At 47.3% G+C, this 25,361-nt stretch overlaps 1 protein-coding gene and 1 long non-coding RNA gene across 4 annotated transcripts; both read left to right on the plus strand.

Moving 5' to 3' along the window:
* Window positions 1-1,251: 1,251 nt before the first annotated feature.
* RPESL (RPE-spondin-like) lies at window positions 1,252-11,722 on the plus strand. 2 transcript variants are annotated; one of them, XR_006931917.1, is made up of 6 exons: window positions 1,252-1,742; window positions 3,848-4,042; window positions 4,950-5,028; window positions 5,936-6,112; window positions 8,262-8,381; window positions 10,743-10,881. XR_006931917.1 is itself a non-coding variant. In XM_001234391.7 (5 exons), the coding sequence occupies exons 1-5, from the start codon at window positions 1,478-1,480 to the stop codon at window positions 10,858-10,860; spliced, it is 834 nt and encodes a 277-aa protein (XP_001234392.4). In that variant the 5' UTR covers window positions 1,252-1,477; the 3' UTR covers window positions 10,861-11,722. The 2 variants fall into 2 exon arrangements, 1 of the variants encoding a protein (XP_001234392.4); XM_001234391.7 differs by lacking the exon at window positions 8,262-8,381 and having other exon boundaries at window positions 10,743-11,722.
* Window positions 11,723-12,133: 411 nt separating this feature from the next.
* LOC121107334 lies at window positions 12,134-20,883 on the plus strand. 2 transcript variants are annotated; one of them, XR_005841275.1, is made up of 3 exons: window positions 12,134-15,052; window positions 15,798-15,878; window positions 20,596-20,883. It is a non-coding gene; the product is annotated as an uncharacterized LOC121107334 (long non-coding RNA). The 2 variants fall into 2 exon arrangements; XR_005841276.1 differs by having other exon boundaries at window positions 12,134-15,878.
* The last annotated feature ends 4,478 nt before the right edge of the window (window positions 20,884-25,361 follow it).

Here is a 25,361-nt window from a genome sequence, read left to right on the forward strand (position 1 = left end):
GGACTAATAGTTGAGTAATGCAATCTCCTTTTGAATGTTGATTTTCCTGTTCTAGATCAAGAATGAGCCATGCATCGATTGAATGACCTACCCGTGGTCAGTGAGTGACTCATGGGCAGAGGCAGGAATTGACACACCTGATATCTCTGTGTTCCTGCTTCCTAGACCCTGCAGCCTCTTGTTTTAGTGCTCTGCCCTTTCCTCTCCTGCCTTTTTTGTCTCTTGCCCATTGCAGGATTTGTTACGTGTGTGATTTCCAAAGAGACAATATCGGACCACTGCCAAGAAAATGAGCCATCTTTTCTTTGACACAGGTTTCTGCAGGCACACAGAGAAGCTGAAGTTCCTCCTATTTCTTATCTTTTTGGAATATTTTGCCATGTTCTGCCTGGTTTGGTAACCAGGTAACGCTCTGCCTCCAGCACTGCCCACAGATAGCCCGAGTTGGAAGGGACCTCAAGGATCACGAAGCTCCAACCCCCCCCCGCCACAGGCAGGGCCACCAACCTCCCCATTTAATACCAGTCCAGGCTGCCCAGGGCCCCATCCAACCTGGCCTGGAACACCTCCAGGGATGGACGGGGCATCCACAGCCTCTCTGGGCAGCTGTTCCAGCACCTCACCACTCTCCTTGTAAAGAACTTCCCCCTGACGTCCAACCTAAATCTTCCCTCCCTCAACTTAAAACCATTTCCCCTTGTCCTGCTGTTATCTACCCTTTCCAAGAGTACCAGGGCATAATCAGTCACCAGAAGTCAGTGGGTGGGTTTTATAAATCCCAGCTCACCATTCAGCGAGGTGTAACAGCTGTTGCGATCAATATTTTACAGCAGGTCTGTCTGAGAAGTTAGAGCAAAGCCTTTCGCATCCCCCTGAACGGCTGAATAATTCACAGGAGTGGCTCTAATCGCTTTAAGCTCTTCGCATTTGAAAGTAAGCAGACAATTCAGAGTAATTCTGCAGAGAGGGGCTGCTTACAGCCACTGAGCCGAGAGGGGACAGAGCTTCGGCTGCTGAACGGCTCCTCAGGTGTGCTGGAGCCCAGCGTGGGGAACAGCGGTCTCTTTGGCCGTTTGGTTCGCCTGATATCCTTCAGGATGATTTCCGAAGCGCTGGCAGTCAGCGCGGAAATCACGCCCTGTACTTTTATAACTTCGCACACACAGAACTCTGCACGGGCACCGCGAGGTGCCACAGAGGCACGGAAACATTCCGGCGCCTCCAGGAAAACAAAAGCAAAAGAGGAACCGCAACGAGCCCGGCGCTCAGCCCGCGCCCGGCCGCAGCTTCCAGCCCTCCGCCCGGCTCAGCCCTGCCCTCCCGGCCCAGGGCAGCGTTCAGACGGGCGGTCCTTCTCCGCCGCCCGTCGCCTTTCGCTCTGGGAGGCGGGACGGCTCCTTCCCTCCCAGCGTCCGAAAGCGGCGGGGCGCGGAGCTCCGTGAGCCGGGGCCGAAGCTGCCCTGCGTGCCGCCCCGCCATGCCGCGCTGCCCCGGCCGTGCCGCCGCGCTGCCGCCGCCACCACCACCACCACCAGCACTGCTCCTCCTCCTCCTCCTCCTCCTCCCGGCTCCGCGTCCCGCCGCCGCCGGCTGTGCCGCCCTGGGGCTGTGCTGCCCGGGCCGCACCCCGTCCTGTCGCAGCACCGGCTGGCGGCCCGACGGCTCCTACGGGCCGTGCTACTGCGACCAGGCGTGCGAGCACACCCTCGACTGCTGCCACGATTACTCCCAGGCCTGCCCAGGTGAGCAGAAAGCCGTCGCTGTGCCTCTCAGAGGTTAGGCTGGAGCCGGCTGCATCCCCGTGACGGCACCGAGGGCTGCCGGGTGCGCTCTGCTGACGGCTCGGCTGCGGTGCCCGGGGGGGGCTGTGAGCTCAGGAGGCGTTATTTTAGCGAGTGGAGCCGTCCCGTATTGCCTTCCCACGGACAGCATCCTCACGGAGCCCTATCCGCTCACATAACGCATTTCTTTGGTCTTTATTTTTTCTGTTCTTGTTCTTTAAGCTGAATAGCTGCGCCTTCGCAGTTTGCTTCAGGCAGCTGTTCCCGTGGTTCAGCTGCCTTCTTCAATTGACAGTTCAGCCCAAAGACTATGCCAGCACGGGCTGGCGGCTCTGCAGACCGCTGCTGAGCGCGGCAGGGAGCGGTGATGCCCGTGGGATCCTAAACACGCATAGTCCTGAGGCTGCGGTGCCGGCTGTGCCCTCCGGTACCGCTCTGACAGCGCAGGCGGTACCCGCAGGAGCCCGTCGCGTGTTTCCCCGTGTCACAGAGGGGCGCTGAGACACGCGGCCGGACGCACGAGGAAGTGGCGAAGGGCACCGGGCGCTCTGCCCGCCGCCGCGCTCTGTCCCGGCACTGAGCTCAGTGCTGCCGCCCCGTGGCGTTCCGGCGGTACTGCAGCGCCGCGCACGGGGCTGTACGCGGGGTCAGCGCCGCGTCGCTTCTCCTGAGTCCGCCTTGCAGCCCGGCCTTCCTTCGGGACTTTTCTTTCTTTACAGAACTCCTTTATCAAACTGGTTTTAAGGCAAAATATTATGGCGTTTACGTTAATGTCTGAAGCCGAATGGAACTGAAAAGAGTGGAAGATTCCAAATAAATAGGATGCACGAGGGGAGGATAAGGTGGAACAGCATACAAGCCAGCGCACATGCCTTTTTATAGTATATTGCTGCATCTTAGTTAGAGAATTGCTTTCATACCTAATCTTTGAATGGGTTTTCTCCTTGGACGGAGAAAAGCAGCAGTGTTTGAAAGATCTCCCTAAAGTTTCTGAAGACAAGTGGTGGTTTTGAACGAGGTTAATGCAGTAATTAGGGCTTATCTGTGTGCCATGAGGGAGCACATGGAGGCATCAGGGTTGAGCTGCTCAGGAAGGCAGCGGTTGGCAGCAGCAGTTATATGATTGCAAGGAGTGGGGCTGTAGCTGATGGAGAATATATTGGAGCCATGAGGGGACTTTCCAGAAGAAGCCCATTTGACTCGAGGAACCCAAAAAACGTCTTGGGCAGCTCAGGAATTCCTGTGGCAATGTGGCACAGCACAGCTTTCCACCCACTGTGCCCAGCGGTGAATACTGACAGCTACCCGAGATAAAGTGAATAGAGGCCACCCAAATATGAGGGAAAATGGGATCGTAATGAGAACTCAGCTTCTCTGTGCCCGCGTGCTCCTCTTACTGTTCTCAGTCAGGCAAGGAAGATTGAGTTGTGAGACACAGTTAATTACAGAAGGCATGTGAGGCTGCACCGCCGCTGATGGCAGCCAGGAGCTCCTGTGCTGGCCAAGCACGGCTGCTAGGGCAGCCAGCCAGGGTCCTGCCAGGAGAAGCAGTGATGCCAGCACAGCCAGCATTGGAATGCTGCTCTCTTTTTGCCTTCTGCTCAGTCAGGACAGATGGTGCAGTTCACCGATGAAGAGCGGACAGAGGAGCAGTGAAATGTTTTGTCTCAGGTAATCTTGTGCTCTCATAACAAACGTGCGGTTGAGCATCCGCAGAACTGTTTCTTAGCAGTGTTGTCAGGACAGTGAAGGTGGGGGATGGTCCCCGGTGTCTCCCTGTGCTCCTGTGGCCACTGAAGAGCTGGAAGCATTCACCCCTGCTCTCGCTCACCATCCTTCTCTTACAGCTCGGTTTGATTCAGTCTAATACAAAACGTTCTCAGTTCCCCGGCACACGTGCATTTGCACTGGAGCTCACAGCAGTGCAGCAGGAGGTGAGTGGCCCTATGCAGCCTGGACTGCTTTGGGTGGCTGGAGCTTCTGGGAACAGACCTACCGGCACAGCTGGGAAAGCAGGAAAACTCATCTCTGGAACGTTCCACACCCTTTGTTTCTTACTCTTCCAGTTATCCCCTGTGTTGTATCTCAGTGGAGCGCCTGGAGTGGCTGTGCAGAGCCCTGCAAGACGACGTATCGCGTCCGGAGGAGGCACATCATCCAGGAGCCCCGGAATGGAGGAGAGGCATGTCCTGCCCTGGAGGAGAGGGCTGGCTGCGTCGAGTACTGGACTGAGCAAGGAACAGAGTGTAAACAGTCCCTGAGTAAGTCCTCTGAAAATGTAAGTGCCTTGGAAACAGAGGAGGGCTCGTTTGGGCCAGCAGATTTGGTCTTTGTTTGAAAAGAGTTGTTTTCAAACACCATCAGATTTGCTCCGGGTCTGCCTGGTGGGACTGAGAGCTGAGCTCTTCACTCGGGGGTGTGGAGATATCCTTCCTGGGACAGTGTTTAAAAATAGTTTGCTACCATTTACTGCGGCCTGGTGTGTTTCAAAAGTGAAATATGACAGACCTGTCATGATCTCACAAGGGCAGATCTCTGGTAATTTTGATATTGTTGGTAGATTAATGATGGTTTAAAACTTCTGGAAGTGTGTGTTGAGTGCCATTTTTTTTTTATTATTATTATTATTAATGAGTCATCTGCAAAAAGCCATGAAGGAGCAATACCCATCAAAGGCAAGGTATGGCCTTTTCCCTTGGAGCAGGATGCATGCAGGGGAAACCTCCTGCTATTTTCTGGAGGAAAGGTTTGATTTGAGTTTGTTCAGGTTGATTTCTATCACATACCCTTACTGATTATTTTGAAAGAACTGCTGGTATTTTGGGGTCAAAACCTGTCCAGTCTGGAATTTAGCTACAACTGCCTTTATCAAACCTGTTGCTTTGATGCCAATGGTAAATATTGCCTCCTCCTCTGGCTTTGGGTGTGCCTGATAAGAAGGCTCACACTACTCAAGCAAAAATCTGGCTGCAATACAGATTTTCTTCTCAGTGCAATGGTTGGTGGGAACCAATAGCAGGAAAATACACGGTTGTGTTTGTTTTTCTCTCCTGCCAAAGATAAAACCAAGTGACGTTAAAGACCCATCTCCACTGTTTCACAGACATTGACAGCCTCAGTGTGGTATAACCACTTACACTGTGTACTCTTTCTCTTTGATATATGCAGTCCCTGCGTTTATAACAACAGGAGGGTTTGGAAAAGCAAGGAAAAAAAGAGCTGCAACCGATGGCCGTGAAAGAGTGGGGTAAGTTGGTGGCTCAGCACAGGGGCACAGTCATACTCCACCTTGAACATCTCTCTGCAGAGTGTCCAGTTTGAGTGCTCAGTGCTTGTCTCCTCTATCTTTACACGGGAGGATGTCTGGCAAGGAGCTTTTGAAAGTCGCATGCCTGTGGTTAGTGATACTGCTTGAAAAGATTCCTAACCACAGACCACGGTTAATGTTTATACATGCATCGTTTCTGTACGTGTACATGGTATATGTACTGCACAGTTTAAGAAGCAGTAGACTTCAATGGGAAGAATCACCAAACGTGGAGCAGTGGCCCCTTTACAAGAGAGTGCTGTGAGAATGTACTGGAGTGTGATGTGTCTGTTCAGCAGTCCTCACTGTGATGGAACTTCTTTGTTACCGCTTTAACCAATGGAAGTCCAGCACTTGTCTTTTCTCCTTAGGAGAGTCATTTACCAGCTGGACCTTATGGGTCCTTACTGAGAGAGAAGAGTGTGTTCCTAATCCAGAGTTGCTTTTCTGTCTAGATATGTTATTGAGGTTTGGTGTGGAGACAGGTGTCATGGGTTAGAAGTGATACGGCCACTGTTGGACTCTGAGGGTTCCCACTGAGCCCCAGTGGGGCTGTGAGGGCTGCTGACTTGGGGGATTGTGCCTTGGTATCAGAAGTGGAAACAGGGGCTGTTTGCACAGATCTATGTGAAAGGAGTAAATTCTCAGGAGACAGAATCTGCTACCTTATTGCATGGGAAACTCATCCTTCTGCCACTTCAGCTCCTTTGGGCTGCCTGTTTGTGCTGGACTTTGTTTGTTTCTAATTAGTGATGTGTGGTCGCTGAATTTACTCTGGCTCTTCCAGTGCTGCAGAAGGTTCTAACCTGGTTATGAAGGTAACCCTTGACGGTTGTTTTGGCTGCAGGTACTGCGTGGAGTTCCAGCTCGTGGCCATCACGCAGGGCTGCCTGCACAGTCACCACTCATACACTCACTGGATGCAGTATCTCAGGGAGGGCCACACCGTCTGCGTGGAGTGTCAGCACCCGGCCTTAGACTCTGAGAGTCTGCATTGCTATGGGGATGGCAGTGGAAGCCAAAGGTAAGAGTTTGGGTTTCTTTTTTCATGTTGAATTTTTCATTCTCCTCCCTCGATCTGCTTGTCCCAGTTTCATAATGTGCTTTGTTCAGCTCTCTGGAGCACTGCCCACGTATTAACTGGTGATCCTTGCTGCATACCATGAGTTAGGCTGGAAATCTAATCGCTTTCTTGCAGAAAAGTCAAGTATTAAACCAGTGGCAGAGCCAGGACTGGAAAGTTCTGCACTAAGTCTGCTAAATCTCACAGAGTTTTAAGTGGAACAGCTGTGGGTTGATGCATTTTTAGTGGTGGTGTCTTACAGATACTTCAGCCATACCTCTAAGGTTAACAGTCCTGTCAGGTCAGTCTACTGAAACAAAACGTGTTGGTGATTTTTTAAGAACTGGGGATTTTGTTTCTACAGGTGACTCTTAATGAGTACTTCTGGCAAGCGGTAGCTGGCTTAGGGGCTTGGGCTAAGAGCTGGGACTTGTGCTTGGGTGGTAGCGCTGTTAAACCTCTGCTCTTTCAGCATCCTTTCCCTGGAAAGCTGAAGAAGCTTTGGGGTGATGAATGGGGAGCACCCAAGGTGTACAGATTGGGTGGACTTCAGTGAAGGTGAAGGGAATGGCTTGAAGCTGTGACACATCTGTGGCAGAGCCAGCAGCAGAGGAATCCTGGCTCTCCAGCCTCTGCTGTGGTCACTGGAGGCACAGCTCATGCATTGCTTTTATCCTCATAGGTACAATTCTCTTAGATAGAATGCTCTTAGAAGTTAATCCCCTTGTCAGTTTGTTAAAGGCATTCTATGAAACTGCAAAACAGCCTGGGCTGATGTTACCTGTCACTGTGCTGAGGAATGCTTTTAAAACATATAGAGAAGTTTAAATAAGCACGTTTGTTTGAATTAGGGACCCTAAACTGAGTTTGTTAGGCTTTAAGCACAAAAAGTAATGCACTAGCAGGACTACCAGTAATGGCCCTTTTATCAGGGTTTGTTTCAGGCTTTTAGTAAGAGGAAGTCATGTTGGACTCTTTTCCTTCCTTGCCTCAGCTTGTTGTGAACAAAGGTTCCAAAAGCTTTTTAGACAAAAAGAAGAAACAAAGACTTATTGGTGTGGCTAGGAAGGTTTCTTACTTGCATTCAATCTGAACGTTATTTTAAACGATTACAGTAATGTTATTTTACTGAAGTGCTGGAGCCAGAAAGGAACATCAGATTAATTGAAATGAAAAATACATTCAGGAATTCATTTCCTCTCAGGGCTGCAAAAAGAGGAGGGCATTTTCATTTGCCAAGCTATCTGGTGAACAGCACTGTACGCGGAATAGAAGCACAGAGAAAACGTGATGGTGTGGATCACAGCAACCTGATCCATGCTGGCAGGCTGAAGGCTGGAGATGGGTCGTGGTAATGGTGATTGGTTTACTGACTTCAGTGAACCAAGACTCAGCTCGTGGCTCAGCAGCTGGTTTGAATCCACCCCAACTAAGCAAAGCCTAGAAATTGTTCCTGTAGACCTGCTGTAGGTCTATAAGAACTCCTTATAGACATGTGAAAACCAGCAGGGAAAACAGCTTTCAGTACAGTAAGCTTTCACCTCTCCAATGTTACTGCCTATAATATCAAATGAACTAATGTCTGTGGCATTTTCTGGGCAGCTATGAGCTCTCTGTGTATGCCAACTGACGTAATGTGTGCATTCACTTGGGTTCATTACCGAGGTAGCAGTGTAAGCTTGCAGAACAGGCAGTGCTGGTGTGGGCTGGCATGGGCAGTGGACAAAGCTCAAAGCTCTACAGAAAACAATGGAGATGCATTTCATGCCTCCTTGGTCTGGCAGTGCTGGGCAGTTTGGTCAGAGGTGAGTGGGCAGCTGGCAAGTGGTGTATGAGTGATGTCTCTGCTCTGCAGCTTCCTTCTCCTGTGTGTGCACATGAAGCCTCCCTTCCCTTCCACATGCATCTGCTAGATAACCTCCTAAGGTCTGTTGTTCTTCAACCCTATGCGACCTTACTACAATGGTGAATCAAGTTGGTTCTTGGCTAGGGCTGAATATCTCGCTTGATTTCTTGATAACAGCTATATTAAATACTTAGGATGTTGATCTTTATATGAACGGAACTAACCCATAATTAGTTTCTAGAAATAATATGCTTTTTTTACCAGGTTACGTGGTGGAAAAAAGTGACCCCTGTGGTCTCTTAGAAGAAGCTGGACTGTTGGTGGGGACAGCCATTGAGTGGGATGAGGGAAGTGTCTGTGAAAAGGTTTCTGCCTTCGATTAGAGTAAGTGGGCATCCCTGAGCATGCAGCGTTGGCATGGAGCGGTGCTTTGAAGGTCATGTGGTGAGGGCATAGGATGGGATTTGCTGGAGAACAGAAGCACGATGCTTGGAAAGAACAGTGGAAGAAGATGGGAAGGCAACTGCTGCCCTGAGAAAAAATGGTGATGGGAAGCCAAAGCTGATGCCAGCACCTGGGATGCAGTGTGCTGCATGTGTGAGTGCACTTACATCTGCTCCTAAGTCTGGCTGCTTGCTCAGTTCACCCTCATTTGGAATTTTTACCTGTGCAACTCTACTGGTCAACTTGCCTGGGAGCCAGGCACAGCTTGCTGGTGACCTCAGAGCAAGTCTGTGTGGCTGGCCTATGCCATGGCACTGCCCTGGGCCTGTCAGGCTGTGCAGGGATGCACATACAGCTGCTGCTGTCACACCCACGCTGTGCCTGAGCTCCGCTCTGCTCACGCTGTTGGTTCAGCAGCTTGTGCCAGCATTTAGTTCACCGAGATATTGTTCCAAGAGTGACTCTCAGGAAGGAAAACATCTGACAAGAGTTTAAAATAAACTCGGCAATGCTGGTGTATTTTGATGAGTATTTCCTAATTATCTTCTTGTGTCTGAGTGGAGTCTGGCTTATAAACGCGTCAAAACGAAGAGAGATGGTTGTTGTCTGTGCCTTCCACCTGTCCTATGCTGTGTAGAAGAGATTCGTTTGTCTTAACCCCTGTTGTGAAATGAGTGGGAGCTCAGGAGTTTCCAACGTTTTTGATTTGTGGTCAGATCAGTTGAGGATAAGGTGGGATAATTCAATGGCTCGGATTGGCTTCTTCCTTCTAGAAGGTTATGAGATAAATGAGGTGGAGTATTAAACCAGGAAATTGATCTGTTAATTTTGCATCATATTCTGAAAGATCTACAAATAAAGCCCAGAGCAGCAGACTTGACATCTGTGAAATTGTTACTCAGCCTGTGTTGAGGCGGATCAGCTGCTCTTCATCATCTGGAGCAAGCTGTGGTGGTGGTAGCACATAAACGTCCATCCAGACTGCAGTAGTTTATGCCCATGCTTGTTGGGCGGGGGGAGAAAGAGAGTGGATGGACGTGATTTATAGCAAAGTCAGTATCTGCCTTTCCCACCAGCCAGCCTGGAGTTGGCAAGCTTAGCCGATGTGTTTAAGCAGTAAAGCCTTTTAAAGGTAAAGCTGCAGCTCAGAGTTTTGAAAGGTATGGGACTGCCCTGTGTGCAGCCTGCTTCACCAGAGATCTTAATCCTCCCTCTGTGGATTGTGGTATTTTGAAATGACCTTAAGCCAGGAGAAAAATACAGTGAGCCTTTTTCCAACCATGTGTGATGCATAAAGCCCTGCTCTGGGGCATGACATCTCATTAAACTAAGGGCAGAGTTAGCCATGTGGAGCTACAGTAGTAATTCCAGCTTCCACAGAACTATAAAACAAGTTAGGGAATCTGTTTGTCTGTTCTGCTGGCAGCCCTCTGCACCGGGCATGACGTGGTATCAAACAGTGGTATCCGTGCATCTCTAAAGGACAGGGCTGAAACATACAGGTGTGAGGAATTCCTTTAAACCACTGCACCATCAATTTAAGGAGGGAACACACTGTGTGTGTTTCTTGTTCTTTGGCTGCTCACAGAGATGAATTTTGCAGGTCTCACGTTCAAATCCAGCTCTATACGCTTGTAAGGGAGTAAGTATCTAACAAAGCCTGTGCTGCTGCTGCTCGCAGTGAGCCTCTGCTACAGCAGAATTTCCTCTTCCGTGGCTCCTCAGCCAACATTTCTTCTGCAGCCACTGATGGTGACAAATAGCCTGTGAATCTGCTTGGTTGTTTTAGTAGGGTATTTCTCTGTTCAGATCTGGTCAAGGTATTGATGGACTGCCTGAAGGAAAAGCGTTGTGGTTTGGGTTTTTTGGGTGGGTTCCCCCCCCCCCCCCCCATCTTCTCCTTAAGAAGAATAGTTTTTTTTTTTTCCCCCCCTCTATCTTCTCCTTTTCATCTTCCTGCCCATGCAGCGGTGGGAGCCTTGCAGAATGTTTCTCTGACTCTTTTTGGGTTCAACACCTGCACCATGTGCTGCTCTGGCTTCTTCCAGTCCGGTGTTCCTGGGAGGACTGGTTGTGGTCTGCTTCATGTTATTATAACCCTGTGGGGGTCACTGCAGATACTTTTTTTTTTTTTTTTTTTTTTTTTACAGCAGCAGAAGTGGAAAATTGGGTCTACGAAGTGAAAATTGATGTTAGCAACCTAAATGGAACTTCCTGGGTGATTTGCTCTGCTTGAACAAGTGCCTTCCTGCTGTGGCAGTGCAGCATGCTGACATTCTCCCTCTTATGCTTGTGTTTCAGGAATCAGCTGTTGCACTGGCAGGCAGTGGGGAACCCTCGATGCAGTGGAACATGGAAGAGAATTCGCCAGCTGGACACTTGCTCCTGTCCTTCTGTTCACAGCTTCTTGTTCATTTAACTCCTGACAGTCCCAGCAAGCGAGCTCTGTGATGGCTCATCTGGCACAAACACGCAGTAGCAGTAGTAACCACAACCAAAACAGTGACTTCTCCACAGCAGAGGCTGTGCTGCTTGCTTTCAAGTTTGCTGTCTGCACTGGGTCACGCTGAGTGCTGTACTCAGTTTCCAAAGAAATCAGGCTGGCTGTGAAGTAGCAGTCTCTGTATATCCATTCCTGTAGCCACTTCTGCCTGACAGAGGCCTTTTTGACCCCCGTGACTTCTTTCAGATCACCCCTTCCCTCACATAAGAAAACAGAAAAAAAATCTTTATGAACCCAAGTTTAATTATTGCTTCCTAAAGTCTCATTAAAAAAAAAAAAACCACAACAGCACAAAGTGAATTAGCTCAAGTGTGCCCTTTTTGTGGCAATAGCATTTCCTCATGGATCCTTGTGCTCGTATATCTTTTCCTTCTTTTTTCTTTACCTCCCTCCCCCAGTCTCATCATTTCATATTGATCTTCGTTTCATATTGATCCTCAGTCTTACACAAGGTTGATCTTGCACTGCTGAGGTAATGACAAAACTTAGAAATGAGCCTGCTCCGATCTGTGAGGATTGAAGGTACCACAGATAAATAGGAGTTGGGCTTCACATTTCAAGGAGCATCTTGGAGTTGCCCCCAGATGCAGTGCTGTCCTGGAGTTCTAAATAGCAAGTCATTCCAGATGGACCCATGGAGGCTAGCTGTGGCCTTGTGTTTTTGTTTTGTTTCTTTTTTTTTTTTTACTAGAAAATATGTGAATTGTTTTCTTTATATTGTGCTGATTTATATTCACACTTTTCTATAAGTGGAAATAAAAGAGACTGGAGGTGTTCACTCAGTGTGAGGCTGCTTACCCTGTGTAGTGCCATCTCTGCAGTGCCTGAGCCTGCCTCGTTTGTTCCAGCCAATCTTGCTGTTGACTCCTGTGCTCCAGCAGGTAAGTTCCTAGAATCTGCTTAAACAAAATTATGACCAGTTTAGATACTATCTGGTGTCTGTGATGAGGATCTTTTGTGAAAACATTAAAGGGCTGAGGAGAAGTGGTTGAGTTGGATAGGTGTATGTATGTATAGTGCAGCAAAGCCCAGCAGCGCTCGACCCCTCCTGGTCATTACAGTAGGGATTTCAGAGCAAGGCTCTGCTTTTTGTTACATGCTACAAGCTGTCTCTGTGAATTAATGACTCACAGTGGGGTGATCTCATCCCAGAGTAACAGGACTGGGGGGGGGGGGGGGGGGGGGGGGAAACAAAAAACAAAAAAAAAAAACCACTTGTTCTTCACTGTCTGGCATAACCTACCTTTGTGGCCTGCTCAGGAAAACTCTGGCTTGTGAACAGAGGGATACAACCTGCTGAGGAATGGCTTGTGAGTAAGTAGCTAGAGTGCAGTGTTTTGGTTTCAGCAGTGAGGAATTTCTATCAAGCTGGAAGTCAATTTCTTAGTGGAGGTATGTAATCATAGCAGTATTTAGTCACTAGAAGGTTTTATTTGTTCTGCAGAAGCCCCATGCTGGGCCCCAGCAACCTGAACAGGCAGCTGCTCATGTCAGCAGCAGAATGAACCCGCCATTGAAAATACATTTTGCTTTCAAAAATCAACTCAAATATTCAGCCTGGTCTAGTATTAGATATGGAGGTTGGTGGCCCTGCATGCAGCAGGGGGTTAGAGCTTGATGATCCTTGAGGTTCCTTCCAACCCAAACCATTCCATAGTTCTATGGTTAACAATGCAAATCCTTCCTTTCTCTTCCCAGATGCTCTAAGAAAAGAGTACTGAATCTTTAAAAGATGCAATCTCTCCTTAGTAAGGCTTAGAAACTTAGTCTTCCAAACGTAATAATCACCAGGCTGCCCCTCTCCTACAGTATTGGAACCAATCAGGTAGCAAAAGGCTGTATTGAATAGTTATACGTGATATTGCCAAGTAGTAGAAGCTTTTACAATAATCAATGAAATGATGTAGTACCTTAAAGCACTTAAATTGCAATCTCTTTTATTTATTGAGTACATAGGCAATACTCCACTATATTTACATATAAGACCTTTGTAAAATCGCTATAGTACTTGTCAAATGTTTAGCCCTGGCATTAATCCATTTTGTTGGAGTCTTTCAGGAAATGCTGATTGGCACCTGCCATGAGTAAGTGTTGTGAAACACCCTCCTTGACCCCAACATTTGTGGAACACCCTCATGCTTCAGGGTCTAGTGAACAAATGAGTTTTTAAGACTCCAAGTCCTTTTCCCCTTCTAGTGATATTAGTCTTAATTACAAAGGGAAAGTTCCACTTGAAGGTGGGGCAGTTTGCCCTTTCAAAGATGTAGTTTTATTTTCCAGTTCTCTAATACAAGCTTTTAAAAGCTCATTTTCATCCTTTAACTCTTCCTCTGAGGATGAATGTGTGTTAATGGTGAGTAGTAACAGCATCTGCTGTGGCATGGCTGCTGCTACTCCTTCCTCAGTTGTCAAAAAGTTTTGTCCTAATTTATTCAAGAAGTTGGCCATTTTTGAAGGGGATTTAATAATGGGACCACTGTCCCATTTAGGTCTCCATTCTTCAATAGTCTGAGCAGTGCTTAGCCATGGGGACCCCAGGAACCCCAGGGTTTCCCCCAGGAGTTCCTCTTTTAGTATATTTGGAGGGGTACAGTGACCAATTCATATATATATATATATATGTTTTTTTAGGTGAACCATCATAAATGAGTATCTGGCTGACTTGCCAAGTGTAACACTACAATATGATGGAAAGAACCACAATAAGAGCAGGGTGACAAAGCCTTCGGTTGCAGCAAATGAGAACGAGCCCAAATGCAGCAGCCACAAGACACAAAAGAAGAGAAGAAAAAGAGCAGCTTACCTTTAGAAGGCCTCCAGTAGAGAGGGGTCCCCAACAAGATACCCTCACCTCCACTACCAACGCTTAAATGAGGTCTAGGAAGGGGTGGATCCTGGCTCCAGCCCTTCTGGTCACTCAGGTACATTGCATGCAGCTGAGCTGCCCTGGGCTGGCCCTTCCTTCCCACCAGGTGCTCAATCACTGCTTCAAGCTGTGACTCAGCGTTTCCTCTACACTCCTCCATTCATTATTTTCAAGTTTCTGTTTCATGGAGAATATTGGAGGAAAAAAGGTCATTTTTAATTGACAAAAAATTATTTCTCCTGCTTCCATTCTTAAATCAAAGATCTGCTGTGACAGCTAGGTTCACACGTGGCTCAGTCTGATATATCTGAGAGCTGTTCCTGCCCATCAGTAGTGGGTTTCTCCTGGGGTCCTGCTTGTGATACAGCTGTGATCCAACATCAGTAAGCATAAGGTAGTCTGTTGCTATGTTCGGTGACTTGTTGGTCGGCGTGTCTTCATGTTATTGCCTCATCCTTGAGCTGATAATGTGAAGACATATCAAGAGCCACTGGTGGTTGCATGGTAGAACTTCCAGATTTCTCTTCCTGCCACTGTAGCCTAGAGATGCAGGAGCACTGTAGAAGTTGTATTTCTACATTGGTTACATCACTCAATGAAAGGAGACTTTGCAAATATATCAGCACATCTTAAGAAGGGCAGCACAGTGTGCTGGCTTCGGCTTCTCACCTTGAGTAACTTCAAACTACTGAATTCCAGGGGGAAGTAAAGAAAGGTGCAAGTGTGTGTGAGAAAGAGCAAGAGTGAGCCTTTTAAGTAGGAGAAGATAATGCAGCTTTCAAATCACTTCTCCTGCAAGTGAAAATTACCTCGTGGTGTAGACAAATACTGGCCCTGCCTGTTTCCCTCTAGGGACTTTATCACTGTCCATCATTACAATCTCTACAGCCCGGGTTTTGGGAAAGATAAGATTATTGAAAACCCAAGGCAAAACACTCTTGAAAAATGGCTTTTTACAATAAACAAGAAAGGCAGCCTCATGCAGAGGAGAGGCTGTGCACTGAGGATGACAGCCGTTCCCATGACAACGCCAAAAACCTTTCACCATTGGGTATCAACAGGAGAACATCTCCCACGGCAAGCGCAGGAAGCCAGGAGCCTGCTTAGTCCTCGTCTCATAAATCATCCTGATGGACAGCACTGATCAGCACTGCCAGTTGTGCACGTGCAGCTCACCTCCCAGGAACCACCTGCCTTCGGATGAAAGGAAGACCAAATAAACTTAAAGCTCCAGAGCTGGCTGTATGTAAAAGGAAAATTAAGCTCTGCTAGTGGTACAAGATTTCCCTCTGTTCTCTAGCTGAGAAATCACAATTTTTAATGATGAAAAACCAAGCAAAAATCCAGGACATCTTAAAACCATTAAAGAGGACCACTGAAGAAGCCATGTGGTTTTGCTCAGCTGCAGAGAAATCTCTCATTGACTTGGGATGGAGAGACAAGGGCAGCTTGGGAGAATTTTGCTATATTTCATGCTGATCCTGTAGTGTTCAGGTTCTGATTCAACCACTTTCCTTCTGTGTTTGGAACAAGACGGTAAAAAAGCATTTTTCAGCATGAGATATTCAGAAGACCTGTCAGCTCCCTGATATGTGGGGCCCAGCTTCTGCAGTTATCTTAATGTATGAGAAGCTGCTTTCTTTTCTAAGGAAAAAACCCTTATGCATTTGGAAAGAATATATATATATATATATAATGTGCCCAGAAAGCTCTGTAGTCAGAGGTAAAAAAAAAAGAGCTACAGAACTCCTTAATTTCCTTAAATATCCCTTTTGCTCTAAAGACAAAGCTGCTTTTTCTGGTCTAGAGGAATTGAGTACATTGTGCTTTATTGGTAGGAGTTAGCAATATTCCTCCATAAATAGGGCTGTTCTGTTATCTTTAGCTTTTCAAAGCACGTTTTTATCCTTCATTCTGAATATTTTGAGTATTTAAATACGAAGATCGCTGACTCTTCTTTTTTGTTTATTTATTTTTTTTGTTTTAGAGGAAGTTTTTCTCAAGTCCTCTCCAGCCACAACATTGGTTGCTTGGTGATGGTGTTGATACTGCAAGCGTAGGAGTAGAGGTGAGAAGGGAGAGGGGATTCTGAACCAGCAGTGATTATTCTGTTCTGTAAATACCTACTGCAGCTTCAAACCACGAGAACAAAAATCAGCAAGAGGGTGACCTTTTCTTTTTTGTTTGTTTGTTTTGTTTCTTTGTTTTAAATGCTGTTTTTCCCATTTCAAGTTGGGTGCAGTGCATTCACTTCTAAGGCTGTTCCATATGTTCTGTGAGTCACCATCTTTTAATATCCGCATGGATCTTCAGGGCCTCCGGGCTTCTGCTCATGTTGCTACAGTTCTCACATCCTGTGGGGCATGCCCACAAGTTACCATGACGTTATGGGACCTGGATACACGTTCAGGGTGGGATGTGCTTTTCTGCATCTTGTAAACATCTTGGAGACATACTGGAAAGGGAGAAAGCTGGAACCGTGGTGCACTTTGTGCACATCTGCTGACAAACATCACAGTGTTGCCTTTTTCCATGAGTTCAGGCACAGCATCTGATCCCACACTCCCTGGATTAAAGAGTTCCATAATTGGCCCATGCTGGAAATAGGGCAGTTTCCCTTTCAGCATTCCCTCATCCTCAGGCTGCAGAGCTGACTCTGTGCTGAGATCTGTGCAGAGTTCAGCAAGGCTCTGTTTCTGCACGTTGGTGTTTTGCTGCTACTGTTCTTGTTTTACTTGAGGTTTGCCACTGCCTTTCTGTACCAATAGCTGCGTGCTTCCAGGTTACTGGGAGGATGCTGTAGGGAGATGCCAGCAGTAATGGGCTTTAACCTTCCTCTGCTCCCACACCAATCCTCACACTGATGAACCAGCTCCCGGGTTATTCCTTGTGCCATGCTTTCCCCATTAGTCCTTTGCAGATGGGGCAGAAGATTTCTGAGAAATGGGAATTGCTCAGCCCATCCTGCCAGATGCTCTGGCTCATGTAACCCTGTGCTTTCCTCCTCATCTGCAGGCTGGGGATGTTCTCTGAGCACTAGGAGCTCACACTGGAGAGCACAGAGTGCAGCTGAGCCCCTTCCTGCTGAGCGCAGATGTGTCTGCATCTCTTCTGGGCTCCTCCAAACCAGAGCCTGTGACCATTTCTGCATCCCATATGCGGGGACAGGTGCTCCGATGGGGCAGTGCATTTCCAGGAACCAATTGCTGGTTGTGTGGATACTAGCTGGAGAAATTCTGGGTTTCTTTGATGTGACAACAGGATGCTGTTACATTTTGGTATTGTTTTCTCCCTCTGTTATTATCTCAGTCTAGCAGGTGGATGCAATGTGGAAGCAGATCTCTGAAATGTTTTAACAAGGAGAGTGGCTTAGGGCCTCATTTCACTTCAGGGGATACACGAGTGAGTGGTTTCACAAAGGATGCTCAGGCACAATTGTGTGCCCAAGAGCTGACTCTCCCACTTCTCCCTCTCAGCTGCCTTCTGTGGGCATTGGCTGTGCTCATTTGGACACAGCAGTATGAGGACAGCTGGCAATCCTGGGTGGGAATTTTCTTCTTCAAATAGTTTGATACTCTTCCTCATGGGTAATGGCCTTAAAATCACAACCAAACTTTGGATGCAGGCTCACAGGGCGTGTGTGGATAATTCTTTAGTGTGTCAGCTGTGTGGCTTAATTTCTGTGTCATAACACAGACTGATGGCAGATGGGAGCTTTGGGTTTGAGAATTCATTCAGCTCCATTCAGACTTTTGTTTTGTTTTCAACAGTCAGAATTGCAACAGTAATGGTGGATCACAGAGGGTTCCGGGAAACAGAATTAACAATTAAAAAACCAAAGTGCAATGAAATGTATATGGGTGTGGATGTCAGAGGAAGGAGAGTGTTTGCCATAGCTGGAGTCAGTAATTGATGTTCATAATGTAGAACTGGTGGCACACTGACATATCGCGGCGCACTGCGGCTGCCCTGAGCAGGAAAAGCAGTGCAGTAGCAGCAGACCCACGTGTCACCTGCATCCTCAAAGGAGAAGGGAGCACACAGGAGGGAGAAGCAGGGTTTGGGTTCCTCACCACCTGATGACCACATGAGCCCTGAGGAGCACCGAGGCGCAGTGCTCCCAGCACGAGGTGTGCAGCGTTCTGTGCCAGTGGGCAGGAAGGAAGGAGGGCTGGGTGGGAGGATTGCTGCTGAAATGGGCAGGCTGGAAAGGGCAGGAGCTGACGGAGGCACTGCTCTGCTAATAGGTTCCATGAGAAGTGCAATGTAATCTTGTGTTTCTCCAAATGAACTTCCGTTCGGCATTTCAAACAGCCAGAAATGGCTTCCAAAACAGCAATACAGGAATGGTTGCTACATTTACATATCGGGAATGGTTTATTAAACAGCTGTAATTGTGCAAATGCAATGGCGGATATGTTTGCTTTATGGCGGCACATTTCCGTAAGAATGGCTTAATGAGTGTATTGAAGTCCTTCTTTGGGAAATGTAGAAGCCATGCAATTAAGCAAATGCATTTTCCAGGATTCTGATCCTGCAGTTTTTTATGTACTCTGTATGACTGCAATGGATTTATTAATTCCTGGGTATCTTTGGTAGGAAGTGAATGCATGCAACATAAACACAGAGCTCTCCTTCAACCTCATGGATATGCAAAAGCTGTTTTCTCTTTCTTCCATTTGGAAAGTAACCTTACTCACCTGCAAGGATGTGTTATGGGTTTAGATTTCTTTACAGCCACCCAAATCTTTCAACCCTCCTCACAAAGGCACAGCCTTGGGCCAGACTGAAGGGCAATGCACGCGCTCAGCAGCTTCTATGGTGCTGGAAGGCAGAACAGCCATAGCTCCCGGCATGATGGAGAGGTTGCTGCAGAATGGGCCCCTCCTCTGTCTGTCTCTTGGGCTGTCTTCTCATTTGCTGTCTTCAGGATTTGATGGATAAGCTGTCACTTCAGGCTTGTCTTGGAAAGTAATGGGAAAATCATATCAGGGTCTCTGAGAGAAGCCTGAGGGGAGATGGTTAGGAGAAGCAGTTCCTCACTTGAAATCGGAGAGGAAAAAGTCTTACCTGAAATTTGTATGAAAAGCAGGCATTCAGATTCCTTGTTAATTGCAGATGTTTCTAGAATGGAGCAGTTTCTTATTTCACGTTCCGTGTTCTGCTCTGTGTTCCTATGTTAGACCAAATCCCACTGTTCTCAGAAGAACGAAATTGCTTGGAGCAATTGAGCAAGCGTGCATTTTCCAAAGGTGCCCAAAAGAGGAAAGTTAAAGCTGAACATTTACATGTCTTCAGTGTTTTGAACAGCCCCACACTGAGCAGACAGGGATCCAGTGGAAGTCAGTGCTCTCCCAGGGGCTGTAGGCTGGAATTCTGAAGGTCATCTTAGACATAGAGGTAGCAGCACCATGGGGCCAGTGCTGTCCACCCTGGATTCACAAGGGAAGGCCATAAGGTAGCCAGATCTACACAGGGCTTTATGTGCCTGCAGAGAAGTGCCAATTACAGAAGGTTTTTGTCACCATGACTCTGTCACCTGTTGTTCAGAGGTGAAAGGAAGAGGGGTCAGAGATGGTTTGAGATTCCCGAATTACAATCACAGCTGCTTGCACTCGAGTTCCAGTCCCTTAGGAGCAAGGGGATGGAAATCCATACAGCACTCACATCAGTTCATGTTCAGCCTCTGTCTTGCCCTCTGTCACAGGGGGTGAGATGGGGAAAGGTTAATAAGCAAACTGCTTTTAACAAATCTTGGGCCTGGAGATAGCTACATTTTAATTGACTGTGTTAATCTGTTCGCCTATCTTGCTCCTTTTTTCATCTTTGCATCTATTAATTATTGCAAAGCAGTTCTTACTGATAACTCCCCGGCAGTTTGCACTGTTCTAAAATTATAAAATGATACAGTTGGCAGAATGGGTACAGACATGTACAGTTAATTGGGTTTTTGCAGAAGGAAATTACATAGTATAATAACATGCCCAGGGTGCCATGGGAAACACAGTTTCTTGTTACTTCAGTAAATAGGACTGGGAGAAGATGATGTCTGGATTATAAATTGTTTTGGGATCTATCCCAAAGCTGCAAAGAGTTTGAAAGCCCTATCATTTGGGTTTCTACCCAAACCATGAACCCATTGCTGGCTCCGCTGCCCCTGTTGGTCTTATCTTCCATTCATTCATTAAGGCAATGGCTCAGGTGCAGAGTCCTTGGGCAGCTGTTTTGATTGGGTGCCCACTGCCTGAAGTCACAGGAGCCACGCAATTGTAAAACAAGCCATGGTCCTAGCGGGAGGTGGGCTGTGAAAACCCAAGGTTTTGGGGGGAAAGCAGTATTTCTGCTTCTCACTTCTTTTTTAGGAAGTAGGATTGGTTAGAAGCAGTTGAGGACACTTTCTAAGTGAGAACAGTTGGTGAGAATGAATGTTTTTCATTTCCTGCTAAGTGCAATTCTCAAAACCAAGGCTTTGGTGGGTTGGGTTTTTTTCTTGTTTGTTTCTTGGTCTGTTTGTTGGTTTTTGTTTGTTTTCTTCAACCTGAATGCATAAACTTGAGTTGACCTGAAGGTATTACACAAATTCGGTAGCTTGAGTGTCTGAAAAAAAGAAAAAGGATAATTTGAAGGTTAAATGGAGATCTAAAGTTTTTCTGGTCATTTCCATAGAAAAGAACAACTCCTGCCCCCCAGGGTTTTGAGTAGCAAATCTTTGTAATTGCTATGTGCTGCCTTAGCTCAAAGTATCAATAATTTGTTATCTGCCTTCGCACTTTGATGTCACACAGAGTCCCCAGCTGTGGCAGGGCTGAGATCTGCACCCTGAGCCCCAGTTAAGCTCCTGGCTCCTGCATACCTCTGAGGCTGCAGCGTTTCTACTCCCCCCTTCATCACTTCAGTGTCAAAGGTGGGTTCCAAACTTTGTCATCTTTACAAAGGGCTCAGAGACCCCCAGCAAGCTGCTCTGGATGCAGGCAACAAGGCTTGTTTCATCCTGCCTATGCGACGTGCCATCTCCTCCAGTCATCTCCACTAATCTCATTAAAGCTCTGTTTTTATGAGTTGGAGATTTGTAATTTTGGTGTTGTTGTTGCTGCTAGTGTTGGAGCTCTGCATCAGAGCTCATTCTTGTAATTAATGTGACAGATCTTGAACTAGTACGTCAAAACAGCACGGTTGAGGCAGAAAAGCACTGGAAAGATCATCTTTAATCAAACAGCAGTGATTCACATTTAACCGGGTAGATGGGAAGTCCTCTACCTCGCTGGCTCTGAGCGAGGCTTCCCTAAGGACACGGTCTTAAAAGTTTTGCTCAGCTTCCTGGGCTCCACCACTTGGGCTTTTTGATGGAAACTCTTTAAAATGCCATTTCTGTCAGCGTGTCAGAGCTGTAGCTGGGAAGCTCTGAACACTAGCAATTCTTTTCATACTTATTTTCTAGAAGCTGTACAAAAAAGAGAAATGTAAGGGAGACAATCTTGATTTGAAGCTCCCGAAGCCAAACTGTCAGTTGGGTGGAAATCCTTTGTTTCGGGAGTCCCAGCCCTTTGTTCCCCAGACTCCCTCCATCTTTCTGCAAAGGCTTTGTGAATACTAATGGAAAACACGCACATCCCCATGCCTCCAGCTGGGCCTGAGTAACTGGGAGCTTTGAGGCAGACGTGTGGGAACTGGGAGTATGTTCACTGGTCAGTTACAATGCCTTCTGACACTGCACAGTTCTATCACTTAGAGGCATCCAGTGCTTGGGAAGGCTTTGAAATTTGCCAAGCTAATAACAGCCCTCTCCAGAGTTCTGGCATGCAGGTTACCAGAACCTCAGATTAATGGCAGTATTCTTATATTGCCATAAATAAACTTTCATTCTTGACCAGAGATGTGTACTGCAATCCACTGGTATGTTAACGCAGTATTTATTGGCTGTGCGATGCAGTCTTACAATCTTAACATTTGGCACTGCTTAGGATTCAGGAGCCCAGATTTCAAGAGCCGAAAGCATTTCTAGCTGGCAGGAACCCACCCACCAGTGCTCAGGTACCGTGAACACCAACCTCAGTTATCAGTTCTTTTTTTCAGTAAAATTCCTAGTTCTGAAGCTATTGACCTTTGTGGGACCATGAGGACACAGCCTGGTGCAGGAGCAGCATGGCAACATCTGTGCTCCTGCAGTGTTCTGCTTCTGAGACAGTATTCTCCCTCTCTTGCTCTATACGTACAAATGGAATCTTTGATTTCAAAACCTAATTGGTAAATATGTTTTCATTTACATGAAAAAGGGGAGTGAGCAGGTGGGATGCTGCTGTTCTTCACATGTGTTGCCCTCTGGAGGTGATGGGAATGGAGTTCAGTCCTCACGTGCAGTGGCTGGAGTGGTGCAGCAGATACATGAGGAAGCTCTGGGCAACTCAAATGCTGCTAGGATCTCTGCCAGAGAATTGCTCGAGGAAATTAACGAGTGGGAGGGGAAGGAGAAGGGGGAGGTGGGATCGTCTTTTCCTACTGCACTCTCCCACAGTGGAAGGCTGATGACCGGGAGCTATTGAAATGCTTATAATTGTCTCATTATGGACAGAAAATGTAATTAGAAGGGACAGCAATCTTTCTCCAAATTCAAAACACCGCAGTCTATCTTTGAAAGCAATTTTGGCCATTAGTGCAGGTGGTAATGTCCCAGCAATTGAACTCAATCTAATTGCACTGTCAAATGACTAAGGAGAAAAAATGAGCTCCCTCCCCAATTCCACCTGACACAGCCGCGAGTCTACAGGGAGCACTGGGAGCTCAGGGCAGTGTGGAGCTGGGTGGGGAGAGGGGACTGGGGTGGGACATGGGCACCCATGGATGGGTACACACCAACAGGAGGGGCTCTTTGCTGGCTCCATGCTCCCAGTTCCATTTCCCACTGAGATCAGGAGAGCGCACAAAGCAGCGTGTGCTGCATCTGCAGATGGCATCGATTGTGTTATTTTTGCTGGGGATGAGTGGCTCAACCACGTGTTCTCCAGTACAATGAGCTAAATTTATTCATGCCTTTGTCTTGCTTTTCCTAGATATTAAAGCAGCTCCATGTCCCGGGATAAAGGATGCTCCGTAAATTTGTCAGCAAAGCTGAGATAGGCATGGGAGAAGAGCTGGGTGAAAGCAGGCGCTCTTTGGTGGTCTCAGCACAGTGTCTCTTCCATCTCTTGCTAGGAAAGGATGGCTTCAGCCAGCTGTGCTCCTTCTGAGCCTTAAGAGTGGCACAGTCACTGCTCTTTGGTGCTCTTTGAGGCTTTCAGAAAGCCCTGCGAGACCCCTGAATCTGTGAGAAATGTAGTTTCACCTTCCTCGGGCATTATGCAGTTGAACAAACTATTTTTGGTGGAACAACCAATTGGTCTTGACTTCAACCTCTGGTGTATTCTCTTTGAAAGAATTTACAGAACCCCTCTCTCTATCACTTATTTACACACTTAGTCTCATATTTTCACATGCTTTTTTATCCAGGGGGTGCTGAGGTGCTGGCATAGGCTGCCCAGAGAGGTTGTGGGTGCTCCCTCTGGAGACATTCAAGGCCAGGTTGGCTGGGGCTCTGGGCCCTGATGTAATGGAGGGCAAGGAGCCCACGGGAGGCAGTTGGAACCGGATGATCTTTAAGGTCCGCCTGGACCTAAGCCATCCTGTGATTCTATGATACAATTCTATGGTTCTCTTCTCCAATCAGAAGCAGAGTAGCTGAAGTGCAAAGAAAAAAAACAGTTTTTCCTTGATCTTAATGAAAAACTGAGTTATTAGAGTTAATGCAGAAAACGGAAGTTTCTCTATACTGATCCTCTGTGGCTTTGTGTTGGGCTGTGTGTCCAGGGGTCTACTTTGGGTTTAGCAGAATGGAGTGGGAGATCCAACCCCATCTGGAAGTGCTACTGGCAGACAGAGGCTACCCTTGCAATGCATCCACTGCTCCTCTGCTAGGGAGGGACTGACATTTCCAGAAATGCTGCTCAGAAAAGCCCATGCATGAGTAAAGTATTACTATGGGAACTGGTGGAAGGTACCATCTGGTGGTACCTGTCCAGAGCTCATCTGCAGTGTGTCTCCATGGGCTCAGTCTTTCAGACATCATGTCATGACTTTGTAGTCTGAAAAAGGGGCTGTGATGATGTGCTGAAGAAGGCAGGGACTGAATGGAAGGAACTAACAAGAAAAGTAGAAAAGCTAATTTTTTTTTAATCTCCCGAGACATGAAGGAAGATTTTTGCAGCTAATGAATTATTTCTGAAAACACTAGTAATAGCTACAGGCAACATTAACTTCAAGAATCCCAATGAGCAAGCCTCATTTATGCACAGATTTAAAATTCTAATGTATTTTCATTTGCTGTAGCTCAACTCCAAGATGACTGGGGGTCTGGAAGGAGGCCAGAAGAAGCAGTCATGTTGCTGACAGTTTAGCACTAATCTCCTTAGATGCAGAAGTGGAAAGCAGTGGCCAGATCCTACTGAAGCCTGGGGCAACCAGTTATTTCAGCAGAGATCCTCCCAAGCCCTTTGTTAGCACTGGAAGAGGAGGGAGTTCATGGTTGCTGCAAGCACAGTTGTGTCATAGGTTAAACAGCTCTGCTGCAATTAGAAAAGCAAGAGTGGGACTCTGGCCCAGCTGGGAGTAATGGAAGTATTGCTCTCATCTTCATACACTGGAGTTCCCACCTTGTTTCACTGAAACTCCACTGCCAAGTTGGTGTTAAAACCCAGCCAGGACCATAGACTGGAGCACCTCAAGGCATTGGATCCCATCCGCAGATGGGAATGTGGTGGCCTGAAATCCCACCTCACAGCTGGAGCTGGGCTTGTAGTTTTCTGGGGCATGGGGAAGGGGAAGAGGCTGCTGGGGCTGGTGCTCATGGGTTTGGTTGGCATCTCGGTGGCAGCGCTCGGTGATGAAGGGATGTGTCATCCAAGAAGAAAAGGGAAACAGATGGTAGAGGGAGTTACAGTGGGAGGAAAACCCAATTAGAAGCCTGGTTTGTGGTGGGAATATGGATCTTATACCTTGAGTAACAGCCAGGAAAAGAGCGGCACCCAGTTTTTTCACCCATGGTGGTGAAGATTCTTGTTTAAAGCAGAGGTTGATACTGAAAAAAAGCACTTGTGAAGCTTTTGAGAGATTCTTCTCTGCAGGGAGAGAGAGAACGTGGACAATAAAACAGGAGAGATGATAGACTTAAATCCAGAATGCAGGATCATTATTCCCATATTGTTTTAAATTTTGTTTTCTTTTTTTTTCCTCTGGAAGGATGCTTAATGTTTGAGACAGCAGCCAGGGAGGTGGAAGTCTGGGATCCCACCCTAAGGATACCACCCGTCCCTTCTGCCATGGACATCCTTTGTCTCTAGGGTCACTTGCAGCCGTTTTAGCCACCCAGCAGTTAATTTCAAGCATCAGTGAGCATTAACATGGGCTGAAGGAGGGCAGCTGGCACCTCTGGGCCACACTTTCTGCAAAGTACTTCATTTGTGCCATTTGTAACTCCCTGCAGTGCACAGGGACCAGGCATGCTGTCGTTCCCAGTCCTGAT

The sequence above is a fragment of the Gallus gallus genome, chromosome 20, assembly GCF_016699485.2.
Source record: "Gallus gallus isolate bGalGal1 chromosome 20, bGalGal1.mat.broiler.GRCg7b, whole genome shotgun sequence".
Classification (NCBI taxonomy): domain Eukaryota; kingdom Metazoa; phylum Chordata; class Aves; order Galliformes; family Phasianidae; genus Gallus; species Gallus gallus.

Bases quoted from the DNA above. Each gene is read 5' to 3' on its own strand.
- RPESL (XM_001234391.7), top strand. From the start codon at position 1,478: ATGCCGCGCTGCCCCGGCCGTGCCGCCGCGCTGCCGCCGCCACCACCA. The intron at 1,743-3,847 runs GTGAGCAGAAAG...TTACTCTTCCAG, and splicing joins TTACTCCCAGGCCTGCCCAG to TTATCCCCTGTGTTGTATCT. The intron at 6,113-10,742 runs GTAAGAGTTTGG...CTTGTGTTTCAG, and splicing joins GATGGCAGTGGAAGCCAAAG to GAATCAGCTGTTGCACTGGC.